The 17,074-nt window shown below is 33.8% G+C and overlaps 1 protein-coding gene across 1 annotated transcript; it reads right to left on the minus strand.

The window, feature by feature from the left end:
* Window positions 1-11,123: 11,123 nt before the first annotated feature.
* On the minus strand, window positions 11,124-15,887 carry LOC105206306 (transient receptor potential channel pyrexia-like). The gene is made up of 9 exons (XM_039448881.1): window positions 15,413-15,887; window positions 15,063-15,312; window positions 14,670-14,866; window positions 14,350-14,574; window positions 13,906-14,234; window positions 13,563-13,821; window positions 11,731-12,021; window positions 11,395-11,648; window positions 11,124-11,297 (listed from the first exon to the last, which is right to left on the minus strand). Exons 1-9 carry the CDS (start codon window positions 15,830-15,832, stop codon window positions 11,255-11,257), a joined length of 2,268 nt encoding a protein of 755 aa, XP_039304815.1. The 5' UTR covers window positions 15,833-15,887; the 3' UTR covers window positions 11,124-11,254.
* Window positions 15,888-17,074: the final 1,187 nt, after the last annotated feature.

A 17,074-nucleotide genomic window follows, 5' to 3' on the forward strand; every position in this document is an offset into this window, starting at 1 on the left:
TGTTCAATTTGTATTAATACAGCAACGGTCAAAATATTTCTCTCTATTATTAAATAATATTATTCGATTATTACAACATTACTCAAATAATTATAATTTATACATTAAACAATTGTTACAAAATGTATATAAGTATGTGTATGTATAATTATGAGGCATGTTAAAGGGCGGTTGTCCAGATTATAATTAATTTGATATAGCGGGAAGAGACGAGATATTAACTTCCGTGATTATTTGTTAGTAATCGATTTTTAATTAACAGAAGGGAGGGGTGAAAAAGATTCTTTCGGATTAACACAAATAGAGTTTGAGTGAATCCACAGAAAGTATTAAAATTAAAGGTTCTTTCGGATTAACACGAACAGAATTTGAGTGAATCCAGAAAAAGGGGTGAAATTAAAGATTCTTTCAGATTAACACGAACAGAATTCGAGTAAATCCAGAGAAAGGATCAATATTAAAGATTCTTTAGGATTAACTCGAACAGAGTTTGAGTGAATCCAGAAAAAAAAGGAGAGAGAGAGAGAGAGAGAGAAAGAGAAAGAGAGGGAGAGAGAGAGAGAGAGAGAGAGAGAGAGAGAGAGAGAAAGAGAGAGAGAGAAAGAGAAAGAGAGGGAGAGAGAGAGAACTGAGAAGGGAAGAAAAATGAAATTATAAAGTATATATATGTTTATAACAAAGTCGTTTGAAAGAGAGAGAAAAGGTGATCAGAAAACAAATAAAATAATAAACGGTAATTCGGAACTTACTACTTGGTGGTGGTAGTGTTGGTGTTGGTGGTACAATGATGTTGGCGCAGACAATGTGTGACCCTCGGCCCCGCAGATCTAGAATTTGGTGCGTACTCCAGCGGAAGACGGCTGGTCCGGTCAAATAGGGCGGGGGGGTGCGTTGCACATTTCGCGAGACCCAAAGTCGATTTTTACGACCACGAGTTACGAATTAAAGTTAGAGACCGTGAATCCGAGAGTCACAGACTCGGACTTACAAAATGTCACGGACTGACATTTGTTTCATTTTTTCGATAATATATTGTTACGCTCGCGGAATTAGAATTCATTCGCGGCTCTCGCGCACTCACAATGAAGGAACTCTCTCTCATTGCTTACAAAAAAAAACTTTATTAATACAAACATACAATGAAACTCGTAAACCAGATGAAACCAGATTAAAGTCCTATAAATAACGAATAACGCGGTGAGAATCTTTTTTATGAATGCTTGTCCGCATGGTCCCTTATCGGTGATGTCTCTAATTGCTATTAATCATTGTACGTTATAATTACGAACAAATTTTTATTTTAAATGTGTGCAAGAATATACAATAAAATTTATATAAATTACTCTAGTTACAAGACATTAAATCAATTTTATTTAATTCGATACAGGAGAAAAAGACTTGTAGACAATGCGTTATTTTTATTGGAATTTTAACTGTGGCCGCCTCAGTATTTCCTGTCTATGTTCACACTACAATCTCAGATATAAGTGTGTAGTATGAACATAGCCCTGGAATATTCTCACTGAGGCGGCCATAGTTAAAATTTCAATACTGCATAAAGTTGCAACTACGTTAAATGCGTCAAGAATATTTTTACTCTTGTTATTAAAAATTATTTCTGTGAGGTTTTACATCAAGCTAGCGAGTGGGATAATCGACTGCGCTGTGTATGAGATTGAAAGCACGAGACGCGTATATCTATATGTACATTATTTTCCAGTATTAATGCTGTTTTCATGAAGTTTTGATTGCTAATTAAATCAATGTAAATCAGTGAGTTATATTGTATCGGGAACGAGCCGCTATGCAAACTTAATTCAGCCGCAATTTGTTAGTTGCGCGTCATATATTTTCACCTCACATTTACAATAATGCTGTCCACATAGTGGATTTCAATACATTTTTAAACGCTTCAAATATTTTTGTAGTATTCTTGAAAAATTGATTCTTAATATAATTTTAATATGGTAATTATATAAGTGACAATCACCCCAACAAACTGAAAACAAGTTTATTTTATTTAAACGTTCTAATTACTCGTATTATTTACAAGGCAATTTGAAAGGAGCTTTTCTTCTATGGAAATTGTAATGAAATAATTAAATTCTATCCTCACCCAACCGTACGAAGAATTGTTTATTTCGAAGAAATTGTACGCCGTAAATGCTACTCGCATTTGCTGCAGTTGAATCGAAAAATCATTGACCTCTTTTGTGACACATTCTTGGTCCAAATTTCTGCGCAAAAAATTTTCCACAACATACGTATTATGACTGCTGCCACAATGAGAATTTTGCTCGCCGTTTAAATCTTCCTGTGAAAATCGCACTTCTAGACTCGATTGATTGCTCGCCTCGTGCTTATGAAGATTTACAGGTTTGCAATTCAATATAATTTTGTGTATGATTCTCCCGGTCCTATTGGATTCTTCACACGCGAGTGTGCAAATCCAACAAATCAGAAAGAATTGCATGGATAATACAATTGGGATGACTGCATATATCAGCAGTAATACGTCGTTATCGTTTATGGCCAAGTAAAAAATTATTAGTCCACTCATAGCTGTGAAGAAGCAATTTGCTAAGCAGGAGAGCAGATAAAAACCATAAATATCGTTTACCATGTTAGCAACATCACAAATTCCTGCACAACAGAATTTATATTTCGACTGTAATATCATCGCAAATAGTTTGTAGATCATATTAAATTATATTATATATCGAGCCATATAAATCTACATTATCGGAGTGTATATTATTTGCAAAAACTCACCGGCATGAAATTCTCTGACGCTTCTAATCTTGAACGCAATCCATTGCATATCGGATAACTTATCCAATTGGCCAATCAATTTATTTACTGTTTGAAATCGGCAATATAACACATAAACGACAACGTCGAAGACGAAGTTGTAGATCAACGACTGAGCAAATATGAAGTATTCAATTATCATTTGTGTTATAAACTTCTCAATAAATTGATATATGATATATCTATCATATTGCAGAATTTTAATAATCGCCCCCAAAAGAGGGCAAGTAAACGTCATCAAAATTGCTAGCGTTTCAACAATTTTAATAGATTGATCATTCATGGATATTTCCTTCCTGATGTTCTGATCGAGTTCTTTCAATTTATCCATCATTTCTGACCACTTGTTGTATTGGCTGATTCCGTGATAAATACAATAATAGATTTGTATGTAAGACATTATTATGTATAAGAGATTCAAGGTGATTATTTTGACCTGATTATTGCTTGAAGAAGATTTTAAGATTTTAAACAAACGTTTTGTTTTGTTCATCATGACATAGGAACACATAGCCATGTAAATTATACGTATGATTATCGTTATAGCTTTGGGACACTTTCGCGGATGTGCTGCACCGACACCCAGGAGCCAGGAGGTGTACGTTATTGGACGTAAAATGCGCTCTATTGAGTTGTCTTTCACTTGTCCATGGACTTTCTTCTCCATTTTTGCTTCTTATTATCTTTTTAGTCAACTCTTATTATTTTGCAAACGAGAGTATTCCTGCTGATTACATATTATAAATCCTTGATATACAAATTATTTTATAGAAAAAATAGTAGATATTGTCTGGTAGCAAAACACTCTGAAAAGCGGTCACTTCGTGAATTTTCCCTGATACTTCATGCACAACAAAGAACGTTCTACTTGTGCAACATTAAATTACATGCCATTTATAAGTTTAGCACGACATTAGCAAATTAAATTCATTTAATTAAAGTAAAATGTATTTTAATACTTAATCGATTTTAATTTAATACATTTTAATACTTAATTAATAAAGTAGTAAGTAGTTATTCAAGCATAGACCATGTAAATATAAACAATAGAAGATAGTGATCAAATTTAAAAAATTAGAAAGTTAAATTATCTCTCCGTAAGCGGAGAGATGTATTGCATTACGATATTAAAATGTTATTAAAATATTAGAATTTTTATATTGCTATAATTTAATATTTATATTATTTTACACTGTATACTTACTAATACATTGTACATAAAATAAATTCTTTAAATTTCTGTTCTAAAGAAGTTACTATTTTTTCGTGCTTGTTATTGAGCAACAATACATGTACGTCAGACAGATTAATATAAAATAAATTTAATAAAAATAAAAAAAAATACAAATTGTGATTTTTTTTTAAGCTAGTATTTAAATATCGTTCACATGAAAAATGTTAAAATTAATGTATTTAAATATGACATTTTTTAAAATATAAAAGTTTGTCTTACATTAAAAAACCAGAGATATCCCGAAAAAAATTCAAATTGTGTTAAATAATAAGAGCACAGTAGGAGAATAATATAGATATAATATAAGTGAGACCGGTGCTTTAAAATTCTTTTTTTTCTTTTGTGTCTCCTAGCTGAGACATGTGTTTGTATAAAGAAAAAGTAGGTGCGACTTTAAAAAATAGAACTTCACCCTTTATGACATCGTATGGATAAAACACGAAATTGTTTTTGTTTTGAACTACATATAAAAATGTCAAACATTGCGAAATGTTTTGAATAGCCCCGAGCCCAGGGAAATTCGAAACAAGCCCGGAATTATTTTGATATTTGTGTTTTAAAATTAAAGAATGTAAAGAAACTGTTTTAAAAACTTTATTTGATTATGAAAAGGATATATAATATTATTAATTAAAGTTAAAGGCATTAAAGGTAATATGGAGGCAAATGAGCTCGCAAAGATAGCAGCACGGTCACTCCCGACAGTGCCGGAACCCTGGTGCGGGGTCTCTGCCAACTACATCAAAAGGCATATAATAAACTGAAAGGACGGACTAAAATTCTCATACTGGAGGCACGACTGGACTGGCCCAGGCCAAAAAATTCATAACATACTGGCCGTAAAGAACATGGGACTTACTTTCCCTGAACAAAAGGAATCTAACCACCCTAATAGGCTTTTTCTCTGCCAACTCAAAGCCGGGCTTTTGCCGAATTACCGTTTTTCGCGCCGAGAGACCGAGACAGGTGCGCGTGGCGAGCGGACGCTCAATTAATACATTCTCAGCTCCGATTACTTCGATTCTTTACTTATTGTGTTATCACCGAATAAAAAGTGTTAAGGCTAACAGTAGTTCAATTGTTTCGGTTTTCTTATCACATCTTACAAATATGTATAACAAAACTCAATGTTCTTTTTATGGAATTTTGGATTTGAAAGTGTAAATGCCCTATCAACTATTACCATAATTGTTTCTCTTTTTTATGATAACGAATGTACGGATAAAAAGTTAAGGTATCTGTCTGAAATGGTAGGGTGATACCCAACAAATTCCAAACCGTTGTTTCTTAATGATGGTAGCACCTAAAAAATTGATCTTATCCCTCTCCCTTATTTCTATAATAAAATAATAAATTGTAATGTAGAGTGGAAGGAATTAAATGTGAACAACGTAAAATCAATCAAATTCTTTAGAACCACCGTCACAATATCGTCAATGTATCTATAAAATAAAAACGTAAAAAGGTAAAAAGACTCTAATCTTTTTTAAAGCTCTGGTTTCCGTATCTTGCATCACTAAATGAGCTATTGTGAGGGGGAGTGGAAATTCCATCACGGTGCCAAATTTTTGTTTGTAAAATTTATTATCGAAAATAAGGAACGTAGAGTTTAACACTAATTCTACGGCTTGTAAAAATTCAATTTTTAGGATGTTGCATTCATTCTCTATATATTTTTACCTGTTGGAAAGACTTTTCAGTGCCAGCTCAACTGGAATATTTGTAAATAGTGAAATGACATCCAGTGAGATTAAAGCATAATCAGCTGGTAAATGTTTCTCTCTTAATTTTTTAATTATTTAGTTATTATCTATTTTACTTTAAGCCATTGCAATATTTTCAGATATAATCATGTGCAGGCAGAGCATACATAGGACTGTAAATGGAAGATATTATTATTTAAAATGGGCAACCTGACTTACGAACTTTAAGAAGACCATAAGCTCTTGGGAGATTGCAATCCCTGCAGTAGATCTTTTTGTACGTTGACGGTGTGATGTAATTCCGATTCTTTTATCTCGTTAATAATTCACGGGCATTCCTTGTCATAGTATTGATTGGATCTTTTTTAACATTTACATAAGTGTTTCGGTCTTGTAACATCTGCAATATTTTTTCTTGTAGACTTGGTTGTTGAAGGCCACAGTGATATTACCTTATCTACTTTTATAAAAACAATTCCTGGATTTTTATGAATAAACTTGTTCATGGTTTTTACTAAAAACTTAATCTGTTATTGATATCATTCTTATGTTGAGGTAATGAAGAAAGATTGTTTATGAATAGTATTACGAAATTTCCGATAGCTAATGAAGAACACTAAGTAACCTGAAAATTTACAAAAATCTAAAACTTTATGTACAAATAAAAGAGTTTATTTGTAACACAAAAATATTTTTTGTTTGTGCTCAATTTTAATTTTAGGGGGTGAAACACAACTTTGGAGAAAATCAGTTTTTTTTCAAGCGAATATTGTCGAAAGTATAAAAGATAGAAGAAAATGTTTTGAATAAAAGTTGAATGGCTCGAAGAGTACTTTTCAACAATAATTTTAAAAAACTTTTTATAATTATTTTTTATACCTCCTACAAAAAATAATTAAAAAACTTTTTTTAAATTATTGTTGTAAAGTATTCTTCAAACCATTCCACTTTTATTCAAAATTTTTTGCAAAAACATATAGTAATGTTCATTCTAATTAGTCATACAATTTTTACCTCGAGGCACCTTAAAAAGTAACGTAACATGATACATCAGTCTTTCGTGCCATTTGTCATAAGATGTCATGCACCAAGTTCTAACTTAAACTTTTATTTTGTTAGAAACTACATGGTTAATCAGTTTAAAATAATTTTATTAAAATAATTTAAATAAATAAATAAAATAACGTAAATCCCTATATGATTTATAGCTTGTAACGTTACGTCTCTCCGCCGTGCTACCACTCCGGTCCAAACACCGAACGCAACGCGTAAGACCGAGTACGTGCACGCGCTCAGCTAAGCTTGCCGTGATCACGCGCTACCATGCGTGCCGCGCGCCGCGTTCGGCAAACGCTCCTACTCCGGCCGGCCCTACCGCGCGCGCTGATTGGTACTTGCGACCGCGCGGACCGCTATATAAGCCGGCAGCGGGCAGCCGAAATCAGATCGCTCCGAGCCACCGATCTCGAACCTACTCCGCTCCTTAGCTTGGGCATTCTCAAGCACCTCCTCGGGAACGGGCATTCTCGTTCTAACTTCCTCGCGACGGGCATACTCGTCGGTCCTAACGGCTGGAAATACTCGGCCGATCCCATCCTCCGTCCGCGACGGGAATACTCGTCGTTTCCGCGGCTGGGTATTCTCGGCCAATCGGAACCGTCCGTCCCGCAATTCCATTCTCGGGGATTCTCGAGACCAGCACCGTCGTCGGGAATGCTCGACGCCGTTCTCTACGGGGTGACAACACTCCGCAGGGAGAGACCGCTTAGGTCTCCACCGTCGACCGCTCTCGCGTATCGCGGAACTGTCCGCTGCACCGCACACTGCCGATTCCGCGATCGCGACCGACCGTTGCGCGGGCCAATCACGGCCCGTTTAACCGTAAGTTAAGTTAGCCGCTTCACGGCAACTCCGACCGTTACTTCCGAGCGCCTGGCGCATAATGTCTGTCCGCCTGTTACTATAATTATCCGAGTCCATTCTTTAGTATTAAGTGACGCCTCGAATTATGTTTTCTTGTCCGTGGAACCGATGATTGTTTAACCGAGCAACCCCGATTGCTACCTCCGAGCGCATAGCGCATGACACGTATCCGTCTGTTTCCAGAGTTGCTAAAATCCGTTTCTTCTAAATGTCTAGATATTAAGTACGCCTCGAATACATTGTGACCGTGCTCTTAGTTTCACGCGGGCCGACGACCGCGCAATTAAGCACTCCAGTGCCGTAATACTAATCATGGAGTTCAGTATTATCCGATAACGATATCGGAACCTTATGATTCTTTTGTACTAAACCATAGCAAAATATATTTAAACTATTTCGTTTTTACTACCAAACTACGGCGTTATCATTTGACACGAACCCGGACATCCGGCGAGCACATCCGAGCAACCGATCCTGAACCTAAATCCCGTAACCGATACCGAGAAACTACCAGCGTTACAAGCTTTGTAAGTTTTTTTAATTTTTTGTTGAGTCCAAAATTAAAAATTAATGAGTAGGAAACATTTCTAAATAAGTTAATTTAAAGTATGTAACAATATAGTTTTATTGTAAAAATAATATTTTTTATATTAATTAGATGTTCATTTTATATTATTTATTTGAAATGTTTTAAAGGAATATATATTTTCATCATTAATTCAGCATTAATTTAATATTTATTTTATATTAATTATTTTTTAAAAATAATTTTAAGAAATGTTTATTAAACATTTATTTTACATTAATTATTTGCAATAATAAATTAATATTAGATAATAAATATTTTGATTATTTTGTACTTAATTATTGTATCATATTATTATTTTCTAGTTGTATCTTTATTTAAGGGAGACTTCTTGTGTGACGGGTCAAATAACAGAAAAGTCATCAGATGCTATAACGCATTTGTGAAAATAAGTAAAAAAACAATAATTTCATTTACGTTTATACAAATAATGCTTTAATTATGTAAAAACATACATATATGTGTCATCTTCACGATAATATAACATTGTTGCGCATGCGAGATTAGAATTTACTCGCGGTACTCGCCCATTGGTAATGAAGAAATGCTTTAGAGCATCTAACATCAGATCTATAAACAGAATAAAAATATATACATAAATTTATATATCTGTATCTAGATACATTTTAATAGTATTTTCACTGCAGCTGTGGGCCACAACTTTATTAATTTTTTGCAATAACTGTGCGCAACAGGGTTGATAGTCCGATACAAGCCACGATTACAGCTTGAGTGTCTAATAACTACGAATTGTTGAATAACTACATTTTACTTATATATTATTTAATAATATTTGTTATATTAAAATATGGCTATTATAATCCTGCCTCATTGGTCGGGCTCTAGCTAGTCCCCGGCCGGTTTTCTCATCTTGGCACCCCCGCACAATTCTGCCTAGCGCCTAGACAAAATACTAGGCAGCGCCCATCTAGTTTTTCAGTACTGGCGCGCCACGATATTCCCAACAGAGGATTCCCTGTATAAAAACTCGGGACGCCAGGTCAAATTTTCACCTGTGCTCTCGTTGCTTACAAAAAAAAAAAAAAAAACAAATAAATAGACGGGTAAAACTCTAGATAAGGGGAGCAGCTTCTGACGATCTTGATCTTGATATATGTTATAGAGGCAAGAATACTGAACAACTTTTTCTTATAAATTAATTGGTGCTCTCGTACAGTTTTCGAGATATACTTGGTGAAAGAAACACATATACATAACTCATAGTTTGAGCCTGATGGCCCATCCCGTCATTAGTGGATTGACTGAGACGGAGTTAGGTTAGGTTATGTTAGGTTAGAAAAAATAGGGGGTTAGGTTAGAAAAAATAGTTGAGGGGGTGCGGGAAAGGGGCTTTGCCGCCCAAGCATCTATTTATCACACAAAACTACTGAAAATTTAAAAAAAATTATTTTAAAACAGTTTTTCTACTGTTACGACTAAAGTATTGAAGTTAGGTAAAATATGTACATGACCTTTCTTATAAAGCTCATTACAAGCTTAATTTTTTGTTTGACACATTTTTTGTAAAATGAATACTTTTTTAAATAATTAAAAAAAACTGTTTTTTCTTTCACCAAGTATATCTCGAAAACTATATGAGAGCGCCAATTAATTTATAAGAAAAAGTTATTTAGTACTCTCTCCTTGATAACATATATCAAGATCAAAGTCGTCAAAGGCTGCTGCCCTTATTTAGAGTTTTACCAAATCTTTCTTACAAACGCTTGTCCGCATGGTCCAGGCATCGGTGGTGTCCAGAATTGCGTAGTAATTAATTATCGTACTTTATAACATTGAGCAAAGTTTTATTCTAAATGTAAGAATATATACAATAAAGTTTATATAAATTACTTTAGTTTCAAGACATTAAATCAATCTTATTTAATTCGATACAGGATGAAACGAATTGTAAACTTCATACTATTATTGTGTCAATAAGTAGTAGTTCATAAAGCTGCAACTAAATTAATTTCATCAAGAATATTTTTACTCTTGTTATTAGAAATTCTTTTTGAAAAAGTTACATCTGTTACATCGTGATCACAATTGGGATATTAGACAAGAGCGATGTAACATCTACAAGATTGAAAACACAAGATACGTATATCCAAATGTAAAATCTATTCCGCGAATTGACGCTATTGTAAATTTCTTTAATTGGTAATTAAATCAATGTATATCACTGAGTTATATTGTATCGGGCACGAGCCGCAATGCAAACATAATTCAGCCGCAATTGGTTTTGCGTCATGTATCGCCACCTCACCTCTATGGTACAATAATGCTCTCTATATAAAAATTGGATTACAACACATTTTTAAACGCTTTAAATACATTTTTAGTATTTAAAAACTATCAAACTGATGGTGAATATAATTGTAGGATAATAATTAGATAAGTGACAATCACCACGACAAACTGAAAAACAAGTTCACTTTATTTAATTGTTTTGATAACTCGTATTATTTAAATTTGAAAAGAACATTTCTTCTAGGGAAATTGTAATGAAGTAATTAAATTATATATTCACTTATTAGTGATTTAATTTCGTGATATTACATTTGGATTCTTCTCTTGAGCTGTGTTTTAAGTCCGGCAATTATGCGCATTTTAGTAAAAATTTTGTAAATGTTTATAAAATTTACTTAATAGATTATTGAGTACTAACAAATGCTTTGGAACGGTAATGCCGTATTTTTTATTTTAATAGTAAACTGAGTTACAATTCTAGCCATTTGGGTTAAGATTGTATCACCACTTGTTTTGTTTAAAAAAAAATTAATGATTGGAATAAAAAGGGAAAACTTTTGAATAGAAATATATAGATACTACACTTGAATATTATTTATTAAATGTAGTATATCAGTTATTTCAAAAAGCAATGTATTCAGTATATAATTGATACAATTTAAAGATTTTATACATTTATTTGACAAAAAATCGAACTCACTAAGATTTAATATTATTATATGTTTTTTAAAGTACATACTACTTAGGTTATAAGATTGTTTCTTCAATTCCTATGTTTTCGTCTGCTAAACTAAAACATAATAATACGGATCAACGTTAGACATAATTTCAATTTTCAAAGCATGGAAAAATATACTTTAAATTGTACAATCGTATATAATTCATACTTATCGTTCTTGACGTTCTTGTCCAAAGATTTCTTGGCTAACAGAAATAATGCTTCTTTTACATGACCTGGAATCTTCCAATCATACAAATGTCTTTCCTGATATAAAAATATGTCTTTTGTAATATTGCATCTCGAGGACAGTAGTTTTCTAAAGCGATGATGTAGCCAATTGCTGCGAAAGATTCGGTGTGACATCACTCTTTCTATATGTGCGACAAATTGTGCTTGTTTCATTAATCGACGTGTGTGGCCCTAATGCGACAATATTGAAACATAAGACGGTAGTAAATAGTGAGATTTTGCGGGTCTATTAGTAGATATTCGTATACCGTACCTCTTTTTCAAGACCTTGAATGTCATTGACCACTAGACCGATCATGAGATTAATCAGAATGATACTGGCGAACATGACGAAGACGATGAACACGATTCTGCTGGTGACTGGTAGAAAAGTACCCTCACCGTTCTTAGTGTCAAACAGTTCCTCGTACTCATACTCGCCCATCATCATTACCACAGTTTTTATGATAGATCTCGAGAAATTTTGAAATCTATCGTTTCCGTGAAACAAAACGGCAAAGCTTAATGCGAATCCAATAATCAAGGAGCCAAATGCTAAGAGAACCTAAAAAAATAGTAAAAAGCTCTAAATGTGTAAAAGTTACTTATAGAGGAGAAGAGAGTATTGTTGATACTGTCGACAATATGGATACTCTTATTTTCGTTGTCATTAGGTGACATATTCTAACAATTGCTTATGGAGTTATTCGTTTAGTAACTCGCCGTTTTTTAGTGATGTTAATGTGCCAACACATAATAACTGACAATTGTTATGAGGCATTAAGCACTTATAAATTTTTTCAAGGTACACTTTTAACTTTTAATACACATACTTCCTCATTATTCTTAATTTTGAGTATATTATTGCACGAATCTGCCTACACTTCGTATACCATATTACCTTCTCCTCTAATCACAAGATGGTGTGTGAGATAAATTCTCATGTGATATCATTGACGTGATTTTTTAAGTCTGAATTTATTTCCTTAATAATTATTTATAATTATTTATAATTATTTATAATCTTAGTTATGGTTAAAGAATTCGTCACATAAAACATGAAAATTATCGGTCTAAACGATAAATCTTGAAATTAATAACTGCTCACAAAGATAAACATTATGTTCGAGTTACAACTACTCTCATGCGTCAAGAATTTTCTTTTATGTATTATATAAAGAGCACAAGGGCTTTAACACATAAGTGAGTCTGAGAGACTTGATATGAAGTTTCGAAAGCTGTGTGAAGACGGAATGAGACAAGAGGTTTGCACCAGGACATAAGAAAAGTTTCAAATCTCCTCTTTCGATTGTTATGGTTGATCAACTTTTTTAGTCAACTAGAATTTGAACGGCACGCCAGCAAAGTTTCGTTAAGGTCTGTGGGACTGCTATTGTGTGTGAGTGAAACTCTTTTGTGAATTATCTTATGTAAAAAAACTGGACAAAACACGTTCAAAGTGGTATGTTCGCGTATGTTACTTTGTCTAAAGTTAAAATATTATATTTCCGTGGAAAAAAGGACTTCTGCGCAGAGTCCGAAATGTATTATAAAAAACATCAATTTGGAATTTTTGACACCTTGAGTTAATTAAACATATCTCATATTTGCCTTGTTACGTAAGTATATTTTTTAATAGAAATGACAATGACAAACTTTTTTTTGAAGTATAACTCTTTAGTTTTAAAACGTCGTATTGTAAAGTCCTTAAAAGTTTTTGGTTGCGGAGATATGATTTTTTAAAGAAAAAATAGATTTTTGAACAATTTCTTATTTTTGCTTAATGGTTTTTTTATAACTTTACAATAAATTTTTTTTTGGCAATGCCGATTATGTAGTCACATTTCTGAGATTCCAAACTTTTGTTAAAAAGAAAAGAATTGTAAAAAAAGTATTGATTCTCAAAGGTGAAAAAGTCTCCTAGACCCAAAAATGTTTCCGTATTTTACAGGATCGGTGTGTTCAAGGATTAAGAAAAAAAAAACGGATTTGTGATGAAAAATTGACAAATGCTAACTTTATGTTTTGTAATTAGATTTTTAGTAAATGTATGAATCATAATAATTTGCTCTAAGAAAAAACAATAGGTTAATTATTCTGGTTAACCTTTAAAATGTTCTTCAACACTGTGTAAAACATGAGCGCATAATCTCCCCACATTAGAACTCGGCTAATTAACAACATCATTTGCATCCAACTCAACAAGATTGCGATGCTGATGGAATGTAGCACCCAGTCCATGCAATGCACTCGAGACTCGATTTCTTCCTTTGAACACTTTACGAACTTTCCCGCTATCGATGTTATCAAGGATAATATGGCGCATATGAATGACAACCATGGTTCTAATTGTCTCAAATAATTCCTGAAATGTTTAGTCATATATGTCAAGCATCGATTAACAATTAATCGATAAATGCAAGGTTTTATTATTTGGATGCGTATTTACTTTGGTTTTGATATAACTTGAATCGTATTGTAAAGCAAAAATATGCAAGACCACAATGCTACGATTGTTTGAGTCACCACGTGATCTGTATCATTTTGTGCAATCATTAAAGCATAGTTTGAGAGAAAAATAACAAAAGACAAGTGTATGAATATAAGAACAAAGAAAAATATTCTTAATCTCTCCCACTTTAATCCGAGAAAGGTCTCTACAACTGGATGCTGTAATATTGCCAGTTGCTTTATATTCGAAGCTGCGGCAATAATAGCTGTGACTACTGCCATTTGCGTCTGATCTTCTGGAACCAATATACTGAAGTCGATCTTGATCTTTAACAAAGATCCCATTCATTAGAATTCAGTAAAGAGAACATGGTAGAAAAAGAAAGTAGTATCTATATCTGCACGTAAGAGAATCTAACGGAAAACGTAAAGTGATCCGTACATAAATGTATTTTTTCTTTATACGATAATATTTGCCTGTTGTTACGCAAGAATTTAAGACATCTGTTAAGAAGTCTAATGGTTGCCAAATATAATCAAATATAGCATCCACGGCGGTAGCTCGAGTATTCGTTACTGCAGCTAAATTAGCTCCACGACTGATCAAAGTATGTGCGCACTCGCGATGACCTTGATAAACTGCTATATGAAGAGCCGTATGATTCTCCTAAGAGGATAAAGTACGTAATATACAACTCTGTCTTATATAATTTTGTCTCAATAAAAAATTATCCGTAAACTGCAAGATCTAATATAGCTTGCCTCATCAGGTATATCAATATCAAACTCGGGTGACATTGCTTCAAGTAAAATTGTTAGTGTTTCAATATTGCCTATTCTCGCGGCAATATGAAGGAGCATACTTCCGGAGTTCTTTAATGGCCATACACCATTTAACAATAATATCTTCGTTGCTGCTGCACTGCGCAGCATTACCCTAACGTGCAGACCAGTGATACCTAGCAAAGTTGAGCGTGATTATATTTGTGTTATTTTACAATGATACACAGACACTCGCGCACGCACGTTAATAATATATCTAATTGTATGAGTTTCCTTTGACAATGACGGATTTGTGGTCAGGTATAGATCGATGATGACATAACGTGATTCTATAATATTTTGTAACGTTCAAGTAATTGACTGTAATAATACTCGAATTTGGAAAAGCGTTAACGGACGCCTTCGCGGCGACTAGAATCCCAACGATCTCAAGGAACTTAATCATCTCATTGAGATTGTCGCGATTCACCGATATTCCTGCTAAGAACAACGGTGTAATCTGGTTCTCATCTTTAACATTCACATCCGCTCCGCCTTCCACTAAAACGCGCACAACGTCTGCGTGATTATTTTCCACCGCCTGATGCAAGGGCGTTCTTCCCCAGCACGTAGGTACTGGTAACTAAAACAAAGCATTTAAAAATGGAGCGTAATTTCTATTTCTTTTACTCAGGCTTTCTACTCTTTAGTAGAAATTCAGGCGTTATGTTCGAGGTACGAACCTGCCTTCCTACGAGACTGGAATTTGTTAGCCGGAGATGATAAGCATACGGGTTATATCTGATTCGGTACTCATCAGACCCAATATCTTCAGTACATGAGTACATTTTGATGTCGATATGTGCTCCATGTTCAAGAAGCCACTTGATCACTTCAGTATTACCGTTGTACGCCGCATAATAAAGTGCGCACCTACCAATTTTATCTTTGCTGTTTATATCGGCGCCTCTCTCGCAGAGTTGATTCAACAGATCTATGTTTCCTTGCCACGCAGCCATCTGAAGAGCTGTCACTTGAAGGACACCTAACGGACCTACGTATTTATTTTCGTCATCGCACTCCAAAATTTTACTTGCATCGTCGAACTTTCCATTTTTGATCGTTAATATGAGCGCAATATGATTTGCATCGTCGTTTTCCATTTTTCCGTTTTTGTACGTCAACGATAAAAATTGATTCGTCCACGACTCTTTAATGCTCGTGAGAAACTGACGTACAGTACGCATGATTAATGAGAATATGTAATCATTATCAGCTGGATGTGTATGTCGCGAGTGGCGAAGGCCACCGTTGACGAAACAACTAATTATAAGATACAATTTCTTTTATTACGCTACCGGTATCGGTAATGCCGACACCATTGCACGGTAACCGATACCGGGAACGCTAAACAGGCAATCTTCTTGAGTAGACAACAGATCTGCCGAGTCGGCAAGGCCAGATCGGCCGGCTCTCCAATAAGTAGAGAGTCAACGGCAGACGCGGGAGACTCGGGTTAAGGTACGCGTCGGTATTATAATATCTAAAAGACAGTGTAATTTGAATAAAGAAGTTTATTGTTAACCGCTCAACAAATGTTTAATTTAATCGTCTCCGATAGACGGGCTCCTTCCTAACGCATCTGAGGAAACTCTCAAAACATGTGATAGTATATGATATCTTTGTTTTGATACAATGTTTATTTTAAGACCAGGTTAACTTAGGTCACATTAGCTTTGTGTGAATAAACAAAGTTATGGATGTAAATTAGCATGATAATAAAATAAAATTTTTTATCTTGTAAATTGATATATAATTATATACATTTCCGTATTTTTAATGTTTTCTACTCACGTAGCCTTTAGTATACCAGATAAAAAATTTTTTGTATTATATTACAAAATTACCTTTTTAAGAAAAAGAGGCGCCAAGTGTGCGTGTGTACGTGCGTGCGTATGCGTGCTCGCTTTAAATCTTTTGTTTCTACAAAATACCTAAGTGGTACGATTTTTGTATTTTCATTGAAAACTGTTTCTTTTCTATCCTAAGTGAATGTGTTTAATTTAAAAAAAGTTTCAATGGAATATAACGTAATTTCAAAGTATTAAAGACGAAACAGTACAAAAAATTTTATCGAATTAAGAAATTTTTATTACCCTGGGCGAGGTAAGATTTTTCGCAATAATTTCTTTACAGTTTTTCGTGATTAGGGGTAATAGTAGACATGCGTACAAGCATCTAATAAACAATTAAATTGATTAGTAATTTAATTTTGTGATATTGCATTTGGATTCTTCTGTTGAGCTGTGTTTGAAGTTCGGCAATTATGCGGCGCGCGGTTTAGAAGGAATCTTATAAATGTTTATGAAATTCACTTAAAAGATTATTGAGTACTAATAATTGCT

The sequence above is a fragment of the Solenopsis invicta genome, chromosome 5 (assembly GCF_016802725.1).
Source record: "Solenopsis invicta isolate M01_SB chromosome 5, UNIL_Sinv_3.0, whole genome shotgun sequence".
Taxonomy (NCBI): Eukaryota; Metazoa; Arthropoda; class Insecta; order Hymenoptera; family Formicidae; genus Solenopsis; species Solenopsis invicta.